The 24,352-nt window shown below is 44.2% G+C and overlaps 2 protein-coding genes across 2 annotated transcripts in view; both read right to left on the reverse strand.

Annotated features, from left to right (window-relative positions):
- LOC121543738 (CUB and sushi domain-containing protein 3) overlaps positions 1-21,415 on the reverse strand; it is a 205,368-nt gene extending 183,953 nt beyond the window's left edge. The window contains exons 1-6 of the mRNA XM_045226581.1: positions 21,409-21,415; positions 21,130-21,333; positions 12,567-12,691; positions 12,291-12,387; positions 11,170-11,274; positions 3,329-3,447 (exon numbers count right to left, since the gene is read on the reverse strand). Of these exons, the coding sequence (XP_045082516.1) occupies positions 3,329-3,447; positions 11,170-11,274; positions 12,291-12,387; positions 12,567-12,691; positions 21,130-21,333; positions 21,409-21,415 (657 nt within the window). The remainder of the gene's footprint in view (positions 1-3,328; positions 3,448-11,169; positions 11,275-12,290; positions 12,388-12,566; positions 12,692-21,129; positions 21,334-21,408) is intronic.
- Positions 16,807-18,268, reverse strand: LOC123492880 (zinc finger BED domain-containing protein 4-like). Its single transcript, XM_045226417.1, has 2 exons — positions 17,702-18,268; positions 16,807-17,476 (listed from the first exon to the last, which is right to left on the reverse strand). Exons 1-2 carry the CDS (start codon positions 18,085-18,087, stop codon positions 17,218-17,220), a joined length of 645 nt encoding a protein of 214 aa, XP_045082352.1. The 5' UTR covers positions 18,088-18,268; the 3' UTR covers positions 16,807-17,217.
- Positions 21,416-24,352: the final 2,937 nt, after the last annotated feature.

Consider the following 24,352-nt stretch of genomic DNA (forward strand, 5'->3'; position numbering starts at 1 on the left):
GCAAGAGAAAGTAGAAATGTATGCATTACCCTGCAAGAGAAAATAGAAATGTATGCATTACCCTGCAAGAGAAAGTAGAAATGTATGCATTACCCTGCAAGAGAAAATAGAAATGTATGCATTACCCTGCAAGAGAAAGTAGAAATGTATGCATTACCCTGCAAGAGAAAGTAGAAATGTATGCATTACCCTGCAAGAGAAAGTAGAAATGTATGCATTACCCTGCAAGAGAAAATAGAAATGTATGCATTACCCTGTAAGAGAAAGTAGAAATGTATGCATTACCCTGCAAGAGAAAATAGAAATGTATGCATTACCCTGCAAGAGAAAGTAGAAATGTATGCATTACCCTGCAAGAGAAAATAGAAATGTATGCATTACCCTGCAAGAGAAAGTAGAAATGTATGCATTACCCTGCAAGAGAAAATAGAAATGTATGCATTACCCTGCAAGAGAAAGTAGAAATGTATGCATTACCCTGCAAGAGAAAGTAGAAATGTATGCATTATCCTGCAAGAGAAAATAGAAATGTATGCATTACCCTGCAAGAGAAAATAGAAATGTATGCATTACCCTGCAAGAGAAAGTAGAAATGTATGCATTACCCTGCAAGAGAAAGTAGAAATGTATGCATTACCCTGCAAGAGAAAGTAGAAATGTATGCTTTACCCTGCAAGAGAAAGTAGACATGTATGCATTACCCTGCAAGAGAAAATAGAAACGAATGCATTACCCTGCAAGGAAGAACACAAAAAAACAAACACATCTATTCAGCACTCTAGGGAGTAGCTATATCACATAAACTGCATTCCAAATGGCACCATATTCCCTATATAGTGTACTACTTTTGACCAGGCTCTATGGCTCTGCTCAATAGTAGTGCACTATATAGGGAATAGGGTGCCATTTGGGACGCACAGGTAGGAAAGAAAACAAATGTAAAAGAATACCAGAGAAACCTTTGAAATTGCTGATTCATATCAAACAAAGGCCATGAAAACAACTGGGGGGGGGAGATGTCAGAAAGGTTTTCTTCACGTTATTTTGTTGAGAATTGCCTTTTAGTCGTCTTCATCCTCAAGGTCTCTGCTGTAGAATAAAGGGTCCTGGTCTCTGAAGGGAACAGGGTACCATTTGGGATGTCTGATGTTGTTTGTGCCAGAGCAGAGGTGTCGGAACTCCTGCTGAGGTGTTTAAATGGTCATAATATTTATAGTATTATCTACTGTGAGGTGAGTTTCTCCTCAGAGCCATGAGGGTTAGTTAGATCCGGAGGATCTGAACAACACAGGTCAAGTGTGTGTGTGTGTATGTGTGTGTACAGTTAGTTTAACCTCACACACACACACACACACACTCACACACACTCAGTGTCAGGCTATTTACATTTTTACATTTTAGTCATTTAGCAGACGCTCTTATCCAGAGCTACTTACAGTTAGTGAGTGCATACATTTTCCATACTGGCCCCCCCCCCCCGTGGGAAACGAACCCACGACCCTGGCATTGCAAGCGCCATGCTCTACCAACTGAGCTACAGGGGGGCTATGAATGATGCTTCTGCTTCAACCTTTAGGGTATTCCCTGGGTCTGCATATTGCTTCTGCTTCAACCTTTAGGGTATTCCCTGGGTCTGCATATTGCTTCTGCTTCAACCTTTAGGGTATTCCCTGGGTCTGCATATTGCTTCTGCTTCAACCTTTAGGGTATTCCCTGGGTCTGCATATTGCTTCTGCTTCAACCTTTAGGGTATTCCCTAGGTCTGCATATTGCTTCTGCTTCAACCTTTAGGGTATTCCCTGGGTCTGCATATTGCTTCTGCTTCAACCTTTAGGGTATTCCCTGGGTCTGCATATTGCTTCTGCTTCAACCTTTAGGGTATTCCCTGGGTCTGCATATTGCTTCTGCTTCAACCTTTAGGGTATTCCCTGGGTCTGCATATTGCTTCTGCTTCAACCTTTAGGGTATTCCCTGGGTCTGCATATTGCTTCTGCTTCAACCTTTAGGGTATTCCCTGGGTCTGCATATTGCTTCTGCTTCAACCTTTAGGGTATTCCCTGGGTCTGCATATTGCTTCTGCTTCAACCTTTTGGGTATTCCCTGGGTCTGCATATTGCTTCTGCTTCAACCTTTAGGGTATTCCCTGGGTCTGCATCTCTAAACTGGCAGCTGTACATGAGACATTGGCTGTGTCCCCAAGTGGAACGGCAAGCGGCACCGGAGCGCCAAGTCTAGGTCCAAAAGACTTCTCAACAGCTTCTACCCCCAAGCCATAAGACTCCTGAACAGCTAATCATGGCTACCCGGACTATGTGCACTGCCCCCCCACCCCACCCCATCCTTTTTACGCTGCTGCTACTCTGTTAATTATTTAAGCATAGTCACTTTAACTCTACCCACATGTACATATTACTTCAACTACCTCAACTAGCCGGTGCCCCCGCACATTGGATCTGCACCGGTACCCCCCTGTATATATAGCCTCCCTACTGTTATTTTATTTTACTTCTGCTCTTTTTTTTTCTCAACACTTTTTTTGTTGTTGTTTTATTTTACTTTTTTATTAAAAATAAATGCACTGTTGGTTAAGGGCTGTAAGTAAGCATTTCACTGTAATGTCTGCACCTGTTGTATTCGGCGCATGTGGCCAATAAAATTTGATTTGATTTGATATTCCCTATAAACTGAACTATATCCCTTTTGGCCCTGGTGGTCTAAGTGGTGCCCTATATAGGGAACAGGGTCAACAAGCTCTCTCGTCAGAATTAGACGTCCATTTATGTTTTTCAAACGTCAAATTTCAAAGTGTTTAAAGGTAAAGTTAGACAAGTTTCTATCGCTGGATTCAAACCTGCAACCTTCTGCAGACTCCCACACACCACCATGGCAAAACCAAAACCTACTGGAAGGTAACGGCGCTGTGTGTCTGTCTGTGTGTGTGTGTGTGTGTGTGTCTGTGTGTGTGTGTGTGTGTGTGTGTGTGTGTGTCTGTGTGTGTGTGTGTGTGTGTGTGTGTGTGTGTGTCTGTGTGTGTGTGTGTGTGTGTGTGTGTGTGTGTGTGTGTGTGTGTGTGTGTCTGTGTGTGTCTGTGTGTATCTGTGTGTGTGTGTGTGTGTGTGTGTGTGTGTGTCTGTGTGTGTCTGTGTGTGTGTGTGTGTGTGTGTGTGTGTGTGTGTGTGTGTGTGTGTGTGTGTGTGTGTGTGTGTGTGTGTGTGTGTGTGTGTGTGTGTGTGTGTGTGTGTGTGTGTGTGTGTGTGTGTGTGTGTGTGTGTGTGTGTGTGTGTGTGTGTGTGTGTGTGTGTGTGTGTGTGTGTCTGTCTGTGCTCACCTTCAGAGAGTAGCCTTGGTCACACTGAAAGGAAACCATGTCACCCACAGTGAAGCGCTGGCCCACATTGACACCGTTGAGGGGGGGCTGAGGTTCTGGGCATGAATCCAAACCTATTGCTTAGGACAGAGTCAAAACACACAAGTGGCAATAGCAATCACTTGTCTGCACATAGAGAGCAATACAGGACTATAGAAACAAACACAAACCATTTCAAAACAGCAAGTACAGCACTGAACAGGTAGTTCTAATACTCCTTATAGGAATACTGAGAGATGATAGGTAGTTCTAATACTCCTTATAGGAATATTGAGAGATAATAGGTAGTTCTAATACTCCTTATAGGAATACTGAGAGATAATAGGTAGTTCTAATACTCCTTATAGGAATACTGAGAGATAATAGGTAGTTCTAATACTCCTTATAGGAATACTGAGAGATAATAGGTAGTTCTAATACTCCTTATAGGAATACCGAGAGATAATAGGTAGTTTAATACTCCTTATAGGAATACTGAGAGATAATAGGTAGTTATAATACTCCTTATGGGAATACTGAGAGATAATAGGTAGTTCTAATACTCCTTATAGGAATACTGAGAGATGATAGGTAGTTATAATACTCCTTATAGGAATACTGAGAGATAATAGGTAGTTCTAATACTCCTTATAGGAATACTGAGAGATGATAGGTAGTTTTAATACTCCTTATAGGAATACTGAGAGATAATAGGTAGTTCTAATACTCATTATATGAATAATGAGAGATGATAGGTAGTTCTAATACTCCTTATAGGAATACTGAGAGATGATAGGTTGTTGTAATACTCCTTATAGGAATACTGAGAGATGATAGGTTATTGTAATACTCCTTATAGGAATACTGAGAGATGATAGGTAGTTGTAATACTCCTTATAGGAATACTGAGAGATAATAGGTAGTTCTAATACTCCTTATATGAATACTGAGAGATGATAGGTTGTTGTAATACTCCTTATAGGAATACTGAGAGATGATAGGTAGTTTTAATACTCCTTATAGGAATACTGAGAGATAATAGGTAGTTCTAATACTCCTTATAGGAATACTGAGAGATGATAGGTTGTTATAATACTCCTTATAGGAATACTGAGAGATGATAGGTTGTTCTAATACTCCTTATAGGAATACTGAGAGATAATAGGTAGTTCTAATACTCCTTATAGGAATACTGAGAGATAATAGGTAGTTCTAATACTCCTTATAGGAATACTGAGAGATAATAGGTAGTTCTAATACTCCTTATAGGAATACTGAGAGATAATAGGTAGTTCTAATACTCCTTATAGGAATACTGAGAGATAATAGGTAGTTCTAATACTCCTTATAGGAATACTGAAAGATGATAGGTAGTTCTAATACTCCTTATAGGAACAATGAGAGCGGTCAGAGAGTGGTGAGCAGAGTGGTGAGAGACTATGAGTGGTAAACAGAGTGGTGAGAGACTATGAGTGGTAAACAGAGTGGTGAGAGACTATGAGTGGTAAACAGAGTGGTGAGAGACTATGAGTGGTAAACAGAAATAAACCAAAACAGTTCAGAACAGTATGCTATCCATCATCTCAGCAGGCTATTACAGTGGGGGAAAAGTATTTAGTCAGCCACCAATTGTGCAAGTTCTCCCACTTAAACAGATGAGAGAGGCCTGTAATTTTCATCATAGGTACACGTCAACTATGACAGACAAAATGAGAAAAGAAAATCCAGAAAATCACATTGTAGGATTTTTAATGAATTTATTTGCAAATTATGGTGGAAAATAAGTATTTGGTCAATAACAAAAGTTTCTCAATACTTTGTTATATACCCTTTGTTGGCAATGACACAGGTCAAACGTTTTCTGTAAGTCTTCACAAGGTTTTCACACACTGTTGCTGGTATTTTGGCCCATTCCTCCATGCAGATCTCCCCTAGAGCAGTGATGTTTTGGGGCTGTCGCTGGGCAACACGGACTTTCAACTACCTCCAAAGATTTTCTATGGGGTTGAGATCTGGAGACTGGCTAGGCCACTCCAGGACCTTGAAATGCTTCTTACGAAGCCACTCCTTCGTTGCTCGGGCGGTGTGTTTGGGATCATTGTCATGCTGAAAGACCCAGCCACGTTTCATCTTCAATGCCCTTGCTGATGGAAGGAGGTTTTCACTCAAAATCTCACGATACATGGCACCATTCATTCTTTCCTTTACACGGATCAGTCGTCCTGGTCCCTTTGCAGAAAAACAGCCCCAAAGCATGATGTTTCCACCCCCATGCTTCACAGTAGGTATGGTGTTCTTTGGATGCAACTCAGCATTCTTTGTCCTCCAAACACGACGAGTTGAGTTTTTACCAAAAAGTTATATTTTGGTTTCATCTGACCATATGACATTCTCCCAATCCTCTTCTGGATCATCCAAATGCACTCTAGCAAACTTCAGACGGGCCTGGACATGTACTGGCTTAAGCAGGGGGACACGTCTGGCACTGCAGGATTTGAGTCCCTGGCGGCGTAGTGTGTTACTGATGGTAGGCTTTGTTACTTTGGTCCCAGCTCTCTACAGGTCATTCATTAGGTCCCCCCGTGTGGTTCTGGGATTTTTGCTCACCGTTCTTGTGATCATTTTGACCCCACGGGGTGAGATCTTGCGTGGAGCCCCAGATCGAGGGAGACATCATAAACAGCGCTGGAGAAGATGGCTGCCGTTTTACAGCCCTCTAACCAATTGTACTATTATGTGTGTTTTTCCGCGTTATTTGTAATTTATTTTGTACATAATGTTTATGCCATCGTCTCTTATAACCAAAAAGAGCTTCTGGATATCAGGACAGCGATTACTCACCTCGCATTGGACGAAGACTTTTTCTTCAACGAGTCGGACGCGAAGGATATTCTACAGACACCCGGCAAGGCCCAGATCCCCGTCATTCGCCTGAGGAAGAGACGGAGATATCGTGGACGTAGGTCGGGGGTGCCTTGTAAGGGATCCGACGGCGAGCGAGTAAACTGCCTCTCCCATCAATACTATTAGCCAACGTTCAATCTTTTGAGAATAAAATTGACGATTTAAGATTACGGTTATCCTACCAACGGGACATTAAAAACTGTAATATCTTATGTTTCACGGAGTCGTGGCTGAACGACAACAATGATACCATTCAGCTAGCAGGCTACACGCTACATCGGCAGGACAGAACGGCTGGCTCCGGTAAGACAAAGGGTGGCGGTCTCTGTATATTTGTAAACAACAGCTGGTGTACAAAATCAAATACTAAGGAAGTCTCGAGGTTTTGCTCGCCTGAGGTAGAGTATCTTATGATAAGCTGTAGACCACACTATTTACCAAGAGAGTTTTCAGCTATATTTTTCATAGCTGTCTATTTACCACCACAAACCAATGCTGGCATTAAGATTGCACTGAATGAGTTGTACAAGGCCATTAATCAACAGGAAAACGCTCATCCAGATGCAGCGCTCCTAGTGGCCGGGGACTTTAATGCAGGGAAACTTAAATCCGTTCTACCTAATTTCTACCAGCATGTCAAATGTGCAACCAGAGGGAAAAAAACTCTAGACCACCTTTACTCCACACACAGAGACGCATACAAAGCTCTCCCTCGCCCTCCATTTGGCAAATCTGACCATAACTCTATCCTCCTGATTCCTGCTTATAAGCAAAAACTGAAGCAGGAAGCACCAGTGATTCGGTTAATAAAAAAGTGGTCAGATGACGCAGATGCCAAGCTACAGGACTGTTTTGCTAGCACAGACTGGAACATGTTCCGGGATTCTTCAGACAGCATTGAGGAGTACACCACATCAGTCACTGGCTTCATCAATAAGTGCATCGATGATGTCGTCCCCACAGTGACCGTACGTACATACCCCAACCAGAAGCCATGGATTACAGGCAACATCCGCACTGAGCTAAAGGGTAGAGCTGCCGCTTTCAAGGAACGGGACTCTAACCCGGAAGCTTATAAGAAATCCCGCTATGACCTCCGACGAACCATCAAACAGGCAAAGAGTCAATACAGGTCTAAGATTGAATCATACTACACTGGCTCTGACGCTCGTCGGATGTGGCAGGGCTTGAAAACTATTACAGACTACAAAGGGAAGCACAGCCGCGAGCTGCCCAGTGACACAAGCCTACCAGACGAGCTAAACCACTTCTATGCTCGCTCGAGGCAAGCAACACTGAAGCATGCATGAGAGCACCAGCTGTTCCGGACGACTATGTGATCACGCTCTCCGTAGCCGATGTGAGTAAGACTTTTAAGCAAGTCAACATTCACAAGGCCGCTGGGCCAGACGGATTACCAGGGCGTGTACTCCGAGCATGTGCTGACCAACTGGCAAGTGTCTTCACTGACATTTTCAACATGTCCCTGACCGAGTCTGTAATACCAACATGTTTCAAGCAGACCACCATAGTCCCCGTGCCCAAGAACTCTAAGATAACCTGCCTAAATGACTACCGACCCGTGGCACTGACGTCTGTAGCCATGAAGTGCTTTGAAAGACTGGTCATGGCTCACATCAACAGCATAATCCCAGAAACCCTAGACCCACTCCAATTTGCATACCGCCCCAACAGATCCACAGATGATGCAATCTCTATCGCACTCCACACTGCCCTTTCCCACCTGGACAAGAGGAACACCTACGTGAGAATGCTATTCATTGACTACAGCTCAGCATTCAACACCATAGTGCCCTCTAAGCTCATCACTAAGCTAAGGATCCTGGGACTAAACACCTCCCTCTGCAACTGGATCCTGGACTTCCTGACGGGCCGCCCCCAGGTGGTAAGGGTAGGTAACAACACATCTGCCACACTGATCCTCAACACGGGGGCCCCTCAGGGGTGCGTGCTCAGTCCCCTCCTGTACTCTCTGTTCACCCATGACTGCATGGCCAGGCACGACTCCAACACCATCATTAAGTTTGCCGACGACACAACAGTGGTAGGCCTGATCGCCGACAACGATGAGACAGCCTATAGGGAGGAGGTCAGAGATCTGGCCGTGTGGTGCCAGGACAACAACCTCTCCCTCAACGTGACCAAGACAAAGGAGATGATTGTGGACTACAGGAAAAAAAAGAGGACTGAGCACGCCCCCATTCTCATCGACGGGGCTGTAGTGGAACAGGTTGAGAGCTTCAAGTTCCTTGGTGTCCACATCACCAACGAACTATCATGGTCCAAGCACACCAAGACAGTCGTGAAGAGGGCACGACAAAGCCTATTCCCCCTCAGGAGACTAAAAAGATTTGGCATGGGTCCTCAGATCCTCAAAAAATTCTACAGCTGCACCATCGAGAGCATCCTGACTGGTTGCATCACCGCCTGGTATGGCAACTGCTTGGCCTCTGACCGCAAGGCACTACAGAGGGTGGTGCGTACGGCCCAGTACATCACTGGGGCAAAGCTCCCTGCCATCCAAGACCTCTATACCAGGCGGTGTCAGAGGAAGGCCCTCAAAATTGTCAAAGACTCCAGCCACCCTAGTCATAGACTGTTCTCTCTGCTACCGCACGGCAAGCGGTACCGGAGTGCCAAGTCTAGGTCCAAAAGACTTCTCAACAGCTTCTACCCACAAGCCATAAGACTCCTGAACAGCTAATCATGGCTACCCGGACTATTTGCACTGCCCCCCCACCCCATCCTTTTTACGCTGCTGCTACTCTGTTAAGTATTTATGCATAGTCACTTTAACTCTACCCACATGTACATATTACCTCAACTACCTCAACTAGCCGGTGCCCCCGCACATTGACTCTGCACCGTTACCCCCTGTATATATAGCCTCCCCTACTGTCACTTTATTTTACTTCTGCTCTTTGTTTTTCTCAACACTTTTTTTTTTTTGTTGTTGTTTTATTCTTACTTTTTTGTTTAAAATAAACGCACTGTTGGTTAAGGGCTGTAAGTAAGCATTTCACTGTAATGTCTGCACTTGTTGTATTCGGCGCATGTGACCAATAAAATTTGATTTGATTTGATTTGATTTGAGATTATCAGTGGTCTTGTATGTCTTCCATTTCTTAATAATTGCTCCCACAGTTGATTTCTTCAAACCAAGCTGCTTACCTATTGCAGATTCAGTCTTCCCAGCCTGGTGCAGGTCTACAATTTTGTTTCTGGTGTCCTTTGACAGCTCTTTGGTCTTGGCCATAGTGGAGTTTGGAGTGTGACTGTTTGAGGTTGTGGACAGGTGTCTTTTATACTGATAACAAGTTCAAACAGGTGCCATTAATACAGGTAACGAGTGGAGGACAGAGGAGCCTCTTAAAGAAGAAGTTACAGGTCTGTGAGAGCCAGAAATCTTGCTTGTTTGTAGGTGACCAAATACTTATTTTCCACCATAATTTGCAAATAAATTCATTAAAAATCCTACAATGTGATTTTCTGGATTTTTTTTCTTCTCAATTTGTCTGTCATAGTTGACGTGTACCTATGATGAAAATTACAGGCCTCTATCATCTTTTTAAGTGGGAGAACTTGCACAATTGGTGGCTGACTAAATACTTTTTTCCCCCACTGTATATATGGTTAGCCTGGTAGTCATGCTGTGGAGAGTGCTGGGCATGTGGGGGAGAGTGGCAACAAGCTGTGGTAAGGAGTGGGTGAGGAGAGGGATTGGCTGAAGAGATTGATGTGGGAGAGGGGAGAGGAGAGTGATTGGCTGAAGAGATTGGTGTGGGTGAAGGGTGAGGTGTGTGATTGGCTGAAGAGATTGATGTGGGAGAGGGGAGAAGAGAGTGATTGGCTGAAGAGATTGATGTGGGTGAAGGGTGAGGAGTGTGATTGGCTGAAGAGATTGATGTGGGAGAGGGGAGAGGAGAGTGATTGGCTGAAGAGATTGATGTGGGAGAGGGGGTAAGAAGAAGAGAACATCCCACTGAGAGACAGACAGGGTTATGGTCAGAACAACCCACTGAGAGACAGACAGGGTTATGGTCAGAACAACCCACTGAGAGACAGACAGAGCAGGGGCTGAGGAGAGCAGGTAGCAGACTTGGTGAGAGCATTGTACTATATGTTTATCTCTGTGGGTGGTAGACTGTGAGAGAGAGTGGTACATAGGGTCAGAGGTGCTGAGAGACTGAGATGGACAGATTGGGATTGTGGTGGTGAGACGTTGTGGGAGAGAGGTGATGATAGCGTCTGAATATACACCATGTTTTTCTCTAAGGTTGGGGGAAGGCGGGACACAGGGTTAAAGGTGCTGTGAGGCCAGATGTTGAGGAGAGTGTGTTAGTGGGAGAGCTGTGGTCCAATTGGCTCATTTCTCCCCTTTAACTATTCCCCAGGTCGTCGCTGTGAACGAGAACGTCTCAGTCAACTGACCTGGTAGAATAAGGATAAACAATGAAAGTCAGAGGACTTGGCCAAAGCGCTTACAGATCTAGGACCAGTCTATAGCTAGGTGTGTCTCTTCACACCTGTATACTCCAGATTACACCTGATCTAGGACCAGTCTATAGCTAGGTGTGTCTCTTCACACCTGTATACTCCATATTACACCTGATCTAGGACCAGTCTATAGCTAGGTGTGTCTCTTCACACCTGTATACTCCAGATTACACCTGATCTAGGACCAGTCTATAGCTAGGTGTGTCTCTTCATACCTGTATACTCCAGATTACACCTGATCTAGGACCAGTCTATAGCTAGGTGTGTCTCTTCACACCTGTATACTCCATATTACACCTGATCTAGGACCAGTCTATAGCTAGGTGTGTCTCTTCACACCTGTATACTCCAGATTACACCTGATCTAGGACCAGCCTATAGCTAGGTGTGTCTCTTCATACCTGTATACTCAAGGTGGAAGCCTGCTGCAGACACACTGATGTCGGACTGGAAGGTTATGTAGAGGTTGTTGGAGGTGCTGTTCAGGAGCTGAGGGATGGTGGTACCTACAGAACACACCCATGGAGACAGTCAAGTGGGAGTGACAGTAGGAAGGGGTGGACACAGGGATTGAACACTGGTCTCCACTGAATGTGACTGGAACGTAGAACATGCTAATGGAAAGACAGTCAATAGGAAAATATCATATACTCTATACCAGGGCTCTCCAACCCTGTTCCTGGAGAGATACCCTCCTGTAGGTTTTAACTCTAACCCTGTTCCTGGAGAGATACCCTCCTGTAGGTTTTAACTCTAACCCTGTTCCTGGAGAGATACCCTCCTGTAGGTTTTAATTCCAACCCTGTTCCTGGAGAGATACCCTCCTGTAGGTTTTAACTCCAACCCTGTTCCTGGAGAGACACCCTCCTGTAGGGTTAACTCCAACCCTGTTCCTGGAGAGACACCCTCCTGTAGGTTTTAATTCCAACCCTGTTCCTGGAGAGAAACCCTCCTGTAGGTTTTAACTCTAACCCTGTTCCTGGAGAGCTACCCTCCTGTAGGTTTTAATTCCAACCCTGTTCCTGGAGAACTACCCTCCTGTAGGTTTTAACTCCAACCCTGTTCCTGGAGAACTACCCTCCTGTAGGTTTTAACTCCAAACCTGTTCCTGGAGAGATACCCTCCTGTAGGTTTTAACTCCAAACCTGTTCCTGGAGAGATACCGTCCTACAGGAGGGTAGATCTCCAGGAACAGGGTTGGAGAGCCCTGCCCTACACACATCCATTGTCTCTGAGCAGGTGCTGGATATTGATTTATTAAGTCCCATTTGATTGATTTATTTGACACTGTTTCCACCACCCAGGTCTTCTTCATCAGGTGGAGACTAGAGTCAGTCAGGCCTTTCTTCATTTCCTTGAAACCACGCCGTGGGAGATTCTGAGAACTTTTCTCAAAGAGCATTCCAAATGTCGCCTTCCTCCGTCCCCCCCCCCCAAGTCATATCCATCAGTACTCTTACTGAGTGTTCCGATCAGACATTACTTCAATTCCAAAATGGAGCTGGAAATACAAATTATTCACCTGAATAGCTGCCAAGCCTTGGAGCGTTGCCATCAACGCCGTCGAAAAAGTCCAAGGAGTCCCAGTTGTGTTCCGTGGCAAAAGTTATGACCTGGATCTGAAGAAGGTAAAGAAGAAAGAAATTTAAGAATAAAAAAAAAAACTAACTAAATTGAATAAAACAGTTGGCTCATCAATAATGGGACCCATTTTGCGCAAATTCCCATTCTAAGATAGAATTCCATGAAACTTTAATTCTTAAACCCTTTTAACTATCAAACATGCTGCGTCTCTCACTTGGATGCCTGCTCCCTCTGGTACAGAGACCTTCCAGACACAGTTGAGATAGTTGGCGTAGGGCTCTGGGTAACCAGGAGAAAGGATGGTCCCCTTATGAGACGTCAGCAGCCCTCCACAGGGAACTGCACAGTGGGGAGAGAAGAGAGAGACAAGTCACCCAGAGACCAGGGGGGAGAGAAGAGAGAGACAAGTCACCCAGAGACCAGGGGGAGAGAAGAGAGAGACAAGTCACCCAGAGACCAGGGGGGAGAGAAGAGAGAGATAAGTCACCCAGAGACCAGGGGGAGAGAAGAGAGAGACAAGTCACCCAGAGACCAGGGGGGAGAGAAGAGAGAGATAAGTCACCCAGAGACCAGGGGGGAGAGAAGAGAGAGATAAGTCACCCAGAGACCAGGGGGAGAGAAGAGAGAGACAAGTCACCCAGAGACATGAGACACATAGTAAGAGAGCAGGCAGGAGACAATGTAAGAATTGGAGAGACATCACAACAAAGAGACGCGGAGACACACACACACACACACACACACACACACACACACACACACACACACACACACAAACACAAACACTGGACAAGGTAAGGAAGAGGGCGATATGAAAAACCAAACGTCCCACTTCAACTCCAGGGTAAACGAGGAACACAAAGGACTGGAGAAGTTGTTTTCTAGGTTAGGCCGTTATAAAGATAAACATTTCAAACCACAAAGCCTGTCCGGCGGGGTTAATAGGATCTGCAGCAGCAGCCATACAGTGAGTGACTATGTTAGACATGATCTGTCTGACTGTAAACTGGATAGAATGGACTCGCCAGTCACTGTGTGGCTGTAGTCTTCTGTTACGGTGATGCTTCATTACACAACGATGGACCGTTCTGTTACGGTGATGCAACGATGGACCGTTCTGTTACGGTGATGCAACGATGGACCGTTCTGTTACGGTGATGCAACGATGGACCGTTCTGTTACGGTGATGCCTCATTACACAACGATGGGACCGTTCTGTTACGGTGATGCAACGATGGACCGTTCTGTTACGGTGATGCAACGATGGACCGTTCTGTTACGGTGATGCAACGATGGACCGTTCTGTTACGGTGATGCTTCATTACACAACAATGGACCGTTCTGTTCATCATGGAGTCCAATGGTGCCCTCCTATTCCACCATCACGGAGCACAGGGTTCATCCATGCATCCCTCCATCTCACCATCATCATCATCTATCCATGGGGCTTCATCCATCCATCCCTCATCTGTCCATCATCCATTCACCCCAGCCACCTGTTGTTCTCATTTTGCTATGGAGGGTTACTCATCCATATTTTACAGCACAGATCAAAGCAAGTCACGTACTGTTTTTACGGCAATATCTGAAAAGGCCACTACTGCACATTACGATATGAACAGCTGTAAGGCCTATTGTACTTCAAACAATACAGACATCCATCAGCCACTGATAAAAAATATATAAAAAAAACACTGTATACTATTTGTTATATGAAAGAATACAATGTATTGCTTTAGAGAGATAACTCAAATCACAGCAGTTGTTCTGTTGTGTATTGTCACCAGTGACAGTCGTACAGACGACCAACAACTACAGTCAACTGGTTGTTTACTCATTAATTTCATGACAGATGTCTCCTGAATGGCGCAGTGGTCTAAGGCACTGCATCGCAGTGCTAACTGTGCCACTAGAGATCCTGGTTCGAATCCAGGCTCTGTCGCAGCCGGCCGCGGCCGGGAGACTCATGGGCGGCGCACAATTGGTCCAGGGTAGGGGACGGAATGGCCGGCAGGGATGTAGCTCAGTTGATTGAGCATGGCGTTTGCAACGCCAGGGTTGTGGGTTCGATTCCCACGGGGGGCCAGTATAAAAAATATATATATATATATGTATTCACTAACTGTAAGTCGCTCTGGATAAGAGCGTCTGCTAAATGACTAAAATGTAAATATCAGAATAACAGGGACTAATGATAATGGCATTTTACATCTACTCTCCTTTCAACAAAGGATCACATGACGATGTCCTGGGAATGTTACCCTGAATACAAACGCCACTTTTATCTCATCCTGGGGGAGAGAGGAGAGAAACAATGCGATTCTTTAGTTTCCTGTGGAGGATTGCAATACTGCCTGGTTGAAGGTTGGCCAGCTATTGTGTTCACCACCTAACCTTAGTGGAGAAACCGAGCTGTCAATCCCCAAGGACTCTCTCTGGATGTTAAATACGGCAAGGACGTTGCAGCCTGCGTCTCAAATGGCGTCCCTATTCCCTATATAGTGCAGGGAAACCCATAGGACTCTGGTCAAAAGTAGTGCACTATTTATGGAATAGGGTGCCATTTGAGACGCCTCCTTCAGTCCTCATATACATTACCTGATGCCTGTCTGTCAAGGACGAACAGGGGTAGTCTACAGACAACCACTTAGTTGGCTACGTATAGCCTGTGTCTACTGCACCAACCAGTCAGGATGTATAGAGGACAGTATATAAACCCACAGCATGATTTCTCCTGCCTCAGAGGGCTGTTGAGCACGCTGCATGTAGAAGCTCACAAATCGAATTATTGCCATTAATCCAATTCACTGCAATTTCAAGCAATATTTTACAGGTGATTTCCTCTTCACTACTCACACACACACACACACACACACACACACACACACACACTCACACACACACACTGTGAGAAATCACAGAAAGCGACTTCATTATGAATCTCCTCACTCCTCAGGTGAAGCAGACTTGGTGATCACGCCTGCCTCTTCATGTGCCTGCCTTAATTTTTGCTGGGCCTCAGGAAGAGTAGCTGTTGCCTTGACAGCAGTTAATGGGGATCCATAATAAATACAAATGCAAATACAGCTCTCAATCTCTGCCATAAACGATGGCTGCATCCCAAATGTCACCCTATTCCCTACATACAGGTGTAGGATTTTAATTTGATCATCCTGTTGTTGCTTGTAGTGTATTCTAGGTTCTAAAACCCTTCTAAAGTTTGTAATTTCCCACAAAAAAAAAAATTGTTTTACTTGATTTGCACCTAACTAAAACTGGATCAACCCCTACAAAAAATGTCTGAGAAAGCCTCATATTCACCCTCAATAACAAACTGGAGGACTGAACTATCTAGCTAAATACCGTTGGATTTGGTATATTATAAAGTTAAAATAAAAACCGGACATTGTTTTACCAAATTTGGAAACCATATGTTCATCACAATGTGTTGTATAAAGGCCGTTTTCTTTAAGGGTGGTGTTGTTTGACACAGACGCACCAATATCACACCACCCAGACTATCTGCTATCTCACCATTACAAAACCAGGGAAGGTATTATAATTATGCCTCTGTCATTTTCTCACTCATCATTCGGAAACGATTCATTTAGGATGACCCTAATCATGGTAGCATCCACATTCATGTAGAAGTGTTTTAGAAACATATTCTTATTTACAATAAAAGTGCCTCCAAAAATGACAAAATACATTATTTACCATTCATTTATATTGGGCACAAAATAATCTGAAACACAATCAAATCAAACAGAAAATGCACAACAACTAATTTGTAGAGTCACAAGCTTGATGTAGTGTTGGAGTACAGAGCCAAAACAACAAAAAATGTGTCACTGTCCCAATACTTTTGGAGCTCACTGTATGTATATATTATTATTGTATTATTTATTTATATATATATATATTAGGGCTGTCAAATGATTAAAATGTTTAATCAAATTAATCAGAATTTTCAGTGGATTAATCATGATTAATCACTATTTGCAATTACACCTGAATCCTAACCATTTTTCTGAAATGCATACCAAAAGATAAATAACAGGACACAGATACATAATTTTCATATTATGTCTGTTTATTAACACAGCCAAATAATGGTGTTTTAAATCAAGCTGAAACATACTACACACCATAATATTTGTCTTTGTAATGTTCCATCACTTCCTCTTTGGCATTCCTCTTAACCAGGATGTACAATTTACAGTATTCAATTGAACAGAAAGCAATAAATGTAGTCAAATCATAACAGTGACCTACCACATTTTTGCACAATTTGAGTCATCTGTGGAAAAAAACATTTTCAATAAAACTTTTAAATCAAACCAAAGAACAATCTTTTACCTTTTCCTCCATTCTTTAATCCAGTTGCTCAAAAATCCAGTTGCTAACTACTATAACATGTTGCACTGAAACTGGTCTTTTTGTTTGAACATCACCTTTCAAATCTACTGAGCTTCATCATCTTTCAGCCAGTTGCTGAGGCAAACTAACTTGTTCACATTTTCTGAAAGTAAAGCTGACCTTTTCTTGTTCACAATGTGACCTGCAACTGAGAAAAGTCGTTCACAGGGAACAGTGGTTGCAGGAGTGGCTAGATATTTGTGAGCTAGTGAGGCCAGCTTCTCATGGGCTCCTGAATGAGATGCCCACCACCTCAAGGGGCAGTCCTCCAATTTAATGGTGGGCTCTGCTCTGTACCTCTGTATGGCAGGTTGGACCTCTTCATCTTCTGATTCTGAATCTGAGCCCATTTGCAGAAGGCTGATTTTCTTCCTGGGTGGCCCATCATCATGTGTCTGTGAAGACCTTCTGGGTGATTCTTGTTGCAGCATCCCTTCAAGTGTGGTCTACACCTCTTCCCTGTCTGTCTTGGGCAGGCATTTCAAGTCTTTGAAACGAGGATCCAAAACTGTAGCAATCTGGAGCCATGCATTGTTGAGCTGTTCTTGACGGGATGCTAGGTCCTCCTTGAACTTGGTCTTGAATCTCACCACATATGCAGGGTCCTCATCACAGGCTTCCATCTTGAGACGCAAGTGGCAGAGAGAAGGTAGTACCACAGAACAGGAGACATAGGCCTCTCCACCCAGGAGCTCAGTTACATACCTACGCACACAAACACACACATGCACACAGAGACAGTGTATTATTAGAACAGTGGTTATCAACATATTATTATTATTATTATTATTATTATTATTATTATTATTATTATTATTATTATCATCATTATTTTTTACATAGATACATGTTATTGATATTTGACTTGGTTTAATTCATTCCAGAAAATAATCAAAGCGATGTTATTTGATAAGTTACAGACTGATTTACCTGCATGGCTCTAGAAGTGTCTCCAGCCTCTGCAGTTTATCCCACTCTGCTGCGGTCGGCAAAACGAGTTTGTGCTCCTGATTGTCCAGGGCTGCGATGACAGCCTCTTTATTTCTGCTCACGCGCTTGACCATTTCCAGCGTCGAATTCCAACGTGTTGGAACATCCTGGATCAATGGCTCTTGCTTCTTTCCCAGGCTGACTTGTTGTGCTTGAAGCTCCGCAGCATTTGCTGGGCTGTGCTTAAAATGACCGACAACTTTGCGAGCCTTGGCCAAAGCATTTACAAAGCCGCTGTCAGCAAGACTCACTGTGACACTTCTCTGCACCATGTGAGCGACACAGTTCATGTGTTCATAGCGTGTAAGTCGAATTGCGGCAACCATGTTGCGTGCACTGTCAGTCCCAATGGTTGTAGTCTTGCCCTCGATGTCCCACTCACGTGCAACAGACAGGAACTGTTCTTTACAAGCCTCCGCAAAATGACGCTCCTCAGTTTTTAATATAGTCAGCGCAAAAGACTTCAGTTCCCACGTGTCACTGATTAAATGTGCAGTTACTCCGAGGTAATTGTTGTTACTCACTGATGTCCAATGGTCTCCTGTCAGGGCGATATGATTTACTTGAGCCAAGACCTCTTTCCTTTTTTCTTTTTCGTTTTCATAGAGCTCGTGGATTTTCTTCATAACTGTGGCCACTTGACGGTGGCTTATAGAATGAGTCTTGAGACGCCACTTGCAAAACATCAAGGAAACCTGAGTCTTCTACAATGCTAATGGGTCTACAATCCTTTGCAATCCATTTTGCTATTGTGTTGGTCAAATTATCTGAGGTTGATTTTGTTAATTGCCTGCAAACATTCAGCGTGGTCTGGCGCAAACCACTTGCTGAATCTGACGGCCCAGCAAACGCATGTTTGGCGTTGACATGGTACTTCAAGCTTGAACAGCTCCGGTGAAATTGAAACTCCTTCTTACAAATCTTGCAAATAACCTTGTACTTGTTAACTGTACCATCATCATTCTTTTTATATTTGAATCCGTCAATAGGCCCACTTTGCTCACCTTGCTCCATCTCGCCTCTAGCTCCCAACCACTTTCCTGACCTGAATAATTTGTCACACTGCGCATGCGTGAAATGCGTTAAAAAAATTGACATAATTAACAGCAAACAACTAATTAACGTCGTTAACGCGCTATTTTTGACAGCCCTAATATATATATATATATATTTTTTAATGGTTTGATTCACTTCTCTTTTTGACCTGCACTGCTGGAGCTTAAGAATTTCACTGTACCCTGCAATTACATCTGCGACTAATAGAATAATCTAATCTAATCCTCCTCTTATCTCTGTTTGCCTGTTCATTCCCTGTAGGTCTGTTAGTTTCCCTGTAGGTCTGTTATTTTCCCTGTAGGTCTGTTAGTTTCCCTGTAGGTCTGTTAGTTTCCCTGTAGGTCTGTTAGTTTCCCTGTATGTCTGTTAGTTTCCCTGTAGGTCTGTTAGTTTCCCTGTAGGTCTGTTAGTTTCCCTGTGGGTCTGTTAGTTTCCCTGTAGGTCTGTTAGTTTCCCTGTAGGTCTGTTAGTTTCCCTGTAGGTCTGTTAGTTTCCCTGTAGGTCTGTTCGTTTCCCTGTAGGTCTGTTAGTTTCCCTGTAGGTCTGTTAGTTTCCCTGTAGGTCTGTTAGTTTCCCTGTAGGTCTGTTCGTTTCCCTGTAGGTCTGTTAGTTTCCCTGTAGGTCTGTTAGTTTCCCTGTGGGTCTGTTAGTTTCCCTGTAGGTCTGTTAGTTTCCCTGTAGGTCTGTTAGTTTCCCTGTAGGTCTGTTCGTTTCCCTGTAGGTATGTTAGTTTCCCTGTAGGTCTGTTAGTTTCCCTGTAGGTCTGTTAGTTTCCCTGTAGGTCTGTTAGTTTCCCTGTAGGTCTGTTATTTTCCCTGTAGGTCTGTTATTTTCCCTGTAGGTCTGTTAGTTTCCCTGTAGGCCTGTTAGTTTCCCTGTAGGTCTGTTAGTTTCCCTGTAGGTCTGTTCGTTTCCCTGTAGGTCTGTTAGTTTCCCTGTAAGTCTGTTAGTTTCCCTGTAGGTATGTTAGTTTCCCTGTAGGTCTGTTAGTTTCCCTGTAGGTCTGTTAGTTTCCCTGTAGGTCTGTTAGTTTCCCTGTAGGTCTGTTAGTTTCCCTGTAGGTCTGTTAGTTTCCCTGTATGTCTGTTAGTTTCCCTGTAGGTCTGTTAGTTTCCCTGTAGGTCTGTTAGTTTCCCTGTGGGTCTGTTAGTTTCCCTGTAGGTCTGTTAGTTTCCCTGTAGGTCTGTTAGTTTCCCTGTAGGTCTGTTAGTTTCCCTGTAGGTCTGTTCGTTTCCCTGTAGGTCTGTTAGTTTCCCTGTAGGTCTGTTAGTTTCCCTGTAGGTCTGTTAGTTTCCCTGTAGGTCTGTTCGTTTCCCTGTAGGTCTGTTAGTTTCCCTGTAGGTCTGTTAGTTTCCCTGTGGGTCTGTTAGTTTCCCTGTAGGTCTGTTAGTTTCCCTGTAGGTCTGTTAGTTTCCCTGTAGGTCTGTTCGTTTCCCTGTAGGTCTGTTAGTTTCCCTGTAGGTCTGTTAGTTTCCCTGTAGGTCTGTTAGTTTCCCTGTAGGTCTGTTAGTTTCCCTGTAGGTCTGTTATTTTCCCTGTAGGTCTGTTATTTTCCCTGTAGGTCTGTTAGTTTCCCTGTAGGCCTGTTAGTTTCCCTGTAGGTCTGTTAGTTTCCCTGTAGGTCTGTTCGTTTCCCTGTAGGTCTGTTAGTTTCCCTGTATGTCTGTTCGTTTCCCTGTGGGTCTGTTAGTTTCCCTGTAGGTCTGTTAGTTTCCCTGTAGGTCTGTTAGTTTCCCTGTAGGTCTGTTAGTTTCCCTGTAGGTCTGTTAGTTTCCCTGTAGGTCTGTTAGTTTCCCTGTAGGTCTGTTAGTTTCCCTGTAGGTCTGTTAGTTTCCCTGTATGTCTGTTCGTTTCCCTGTAGGTCTGTTAGTTTCCCTGTAGGTCTGTTAGTTTCCCTGTAGGTCTGTTAGTTTCCCTGTATGTCTGTTAGTTTCCCTGTAGGTCTGTTAGTTTCCCTGTATGTCTGTTAGTTTCCCTGTATGTCTGTTAGTTTCCCTGTATGTCTGTTAGTTTCCCTGTATGTCTGTTAGTTTCCCTGTAGGTCTGTTAGTTTCCCTGTAGGTCTGTTAGTTTCCCTGTAGGTCTGTTAGTTTCCCTGTATGTCTGTTAGTTTCCCTGTAGGTCTGTTAGTTTCCCTGTAGGTCTGTTAGTTTCCCTGTAGGTCTGTTCGTTTCCCTGTAGGTCTGTTAGTTTCCCTGTAGGTCTGTTAGTTTCCCTGTAGGTCTGTTAGTTTCCCTGTAGGTCTGTGACTGTGTGGTTTGGGGCGGTGCAGCTAGGTCTGTGACTGTGAGGAGTTGGCTCAGTCTACTTACCTACGCAGGTGGGCACAGTGCCGTTCCACTGAGCCACAGTGTTGGGGACGGCCTCACACCTGATGGCAGTGGCGCCGTGCAGAGCGTAGCCTGGATTGCATTCAAACAGCACCACCGTGCCAATGCCAAAGTCGTTCCCTAACCGCCTCCCGAACCTGGGCTCAGGCACAGAGCTGCACTGGGATGCACTGGTCCTGGGGACAGCTGGGAGGAGAGAAGACAGGCAGAGAGAGAGAGACAGAGAGAAGACATGGGATTGGCACAGAGATAAATATCCACCAAACATCCTCTCTCAGATCATCAGTCAATCTCTGCATCTGCCCCTGTCTTCTCCCTGCTCTGCTCTGCTCAACTATCCTCAGTACTCAATAGAGCACCGCTGAATGGTCCTTTCAATGGCAGAGAGATAGATCAATCAAGATACTATGACATGATGTAGTGCTTTTAAGGGCAGTCAAATGTTCTCCTCTCTGCCAAGATAATGAGCAGTTAGCAACTGCAAGGCAGTTAATCTATCTTCATATCAAAGATAAATAATATAGATAACTTGCCTTGATACACAAAGTGGAATCCCTTGGCTGTCTCTGGACCCACGGTGGTGAACTTGATGGTGATTTTGTTCCCAGAACTTAAAGGTAAAGTCTCTCCTTCAGGGGGGAGAAAGTTTTGGTTTCGTTAAAAGCCATCGCCTTGAACTCAACAATATTACGTTGTATTATTTGATCTCCTTTATGTAACCAGGGAAATCACATTGAGATTTGTTCTTTTCCGGTGAGCCCTGTCAGGTCATGATAAGATTCACTGGAAAGAGTAAAGGTGATGTTCTCTACCTGAGTGAGAACCGTAGATGGACGAGAGGATGGGAGAGTCTGGAGTTGGTCCATCGTAGATCTCCACAACATCACTCACCAACGTCTGGAACACCACAAACTGGCCAAACAGCACTAGAGAGAGAGAGAGAGAGAGAGAGAGAGAGAGAGAGAGAGAGAGAGAGAGAGAGAGAGAGAGAGAGAGAGAGAGAGAGAGAGAGAGAGAGAGAGAGAGAGAGAGAGAGAGAGAGAGAGAGAGAGAGACAGAGAGAGAGAGAGAGAGAGACAGAGAGAGAGAGGGAGAGAGAGAGAGAGAGAGAGAGACAGAGAGAGAGAGAGAGAGAGAGAGAGAGAGAGAGAGAGAGAGAGAGAGAGAGAGAGAGAGAGAGAGAGAGAGAGAGAGAGAGAGAGAGAGAGAGAGAGAGAGAATATGCTGTTAAAGATCTTCAATATTTCCTCCTCCAGGCATCAGACGACGCCACATGAAAACTAAACACTCCTAGCATCTCAAATGGCACCCTATTCCCTATATAGTGCACTACTTTTGACCAGAGCCTATAGAAAGTAGTGCACTATATAGGGAATAGGGTGAGATACAGCCCTAGTATGCTGATGAAGACGTACATTTAACATTTAAGTCGTTTAGCAGACGCTCTTATCCAGAGCGACTTACAAATTGGTGCATTCAACTTAGGATAGCCAGTGGGACAATCACATCTTGATCACGGTAAGTACACTTCTTCAAACAAGCAGCTGTGAGCAAAGTCAGTGCAATCAGGGACAACTACATCTCGATCACAATAAGTACATTACGTACGAATGCCAAAAGGTGAGAGCAGTTTGGAGACGGGATACCTTCCTCTTCCTCTGACGGTGTGTTTAAACTGGGAATTATTTCACTGAGAAATGAGGGCATTGGACGAGGGCTTTGTCTGACATGGCACCCTATTTCCTATATAGTTCACTACCTTATTAGAGGAGTTTTTGGATCGGGAGTGATGCCTATTGGTCTGTAGAATAGAGCTTTTCCTCCAGTTTATTTTAGAAGCTGCCCACGTAGAAGCTCTGGTCGAAAGTAGTGCACTAGATAGTGGATAGATGTCAGACAAGGGCCCTATAGCACAGACTTCTACATTTACGGCCTATAGAGAAAACCAGCCTTGGATCCACAGTTCACAGTCCACACACACACACACACACACACACACACACACACACACACACACACATTGTGACAGTCACGCAGCTGTGAAGACAGATATAGGCTAGGACACGTAACCAGGGAGGGTAAACTAGAAACGGGCCACAACGCTGAAAGAAGGGGCCGTGCCACTCCTCAGTGCGGCGGGGTTAGCCACTAATGTACCTGAAACATGTTTCAGCCACGAGCCACAGCGTTAGACGAGCCTGCAAGGTGTAGCACGGCCACACAGCCAATCAGTAATGTGTTGGAGAGAAGATACAACACTAAAGGGAAGAAGAATGGCAACATATGTTTGTCCTTCTGTCTATTAATTATTCAAGAGAACCTGTCATCTTCCTTTTAAGCCTGTGCAGAGTTCTCCCTCCTGGTGAACACACACACTCACACACACTCACACACGCACACGCACACACGCACACACACACACACACACACGCACATACGCACACACACACGCACGCACACACACACACGCACACACACACGCACACACGCACACACGCACATACGCACACACACACACACACACACACACACACGCACATGCACACACACACACATTTATTACACTACAGTTGGTGCTAGCTGTAGCAGAACTTTATTTTTTGAGAGGGTGCAAATTACAATTTCTATGTTTTTTTTATAAAAGGTGAATCACTGCCTGGCTGAGTCTGAAGTGAAACCCTTTTATAGTGCACTAGGGAACAAGGTGCCATTTGGGATGCATCACCTGTATTTTGGCGAAGCGAGAAGTAGATGGAATACCATCGGCAAAGAGAAATGACAACCCAGACATATTAACAAAACCCACACACTGTTGTGACCCTACTGCTCTGCTGAACTGTATGGTTTAACTACTGTCCTGTTCAGGCTGAACTCCTACTGTTTTATATAACGTATGGTTTAACTACTGTTCAGGCTGAACTCCTACTGTTTTATATAACGTATGGTTTAACTACTGTTCAGGCTGAACTCCTACTGTTTTATATAACGTATGGTTTAACTACTGTTCAGGCTGAACTCCTACTGTTTTTATAACGTATGGTTTAACTACTGTTCAGGCTGAACTCCTACTGTTTTATATAACGTATGGTTTAACTACTGTTCAGGCTGAACTCCTACTGTTTTATATAACGTATGGTTTAACTACTGTTCAGGCTGAACTCCTACTGTTTTATATAACGTATGGTTTAACTACTGTTCAGGCTGA

The sequence above is a fragment of the Coregonus clupeaformis genome, chromosome 17 (assembly GCF_020615455.1).
Source record: "Coregonus clupeaformis isolate EN_2021a chromosome 17, ASM2061545v1, whole genome shotgun sequence".
NCBI classification, from domain to species: domain Eukaryota; kingdom Metazoa; phylum Chordata; class Actinopteri; order Salmoniformes; family Salmonidae; genus Coregonus; species Coregonus clupeaformis.

Bases quoted from the DNA above. Each gene is read 5' to 3' on its own strand.
- LOC123492880 (XM_045226417.1), bottom strand. From the start codon at position 18,087: ATGGTTGCCGCAATTCGACTTACACGCTATGAACACATGAACTGTGTC. The intron at 17,477-17,701 runs GTAAATCAGTCT...TTGTGTGCGTAG, and splicing joins ACACTTCTAGAGCCATGCAG to GTATGTAACTGAGCTCCTGG.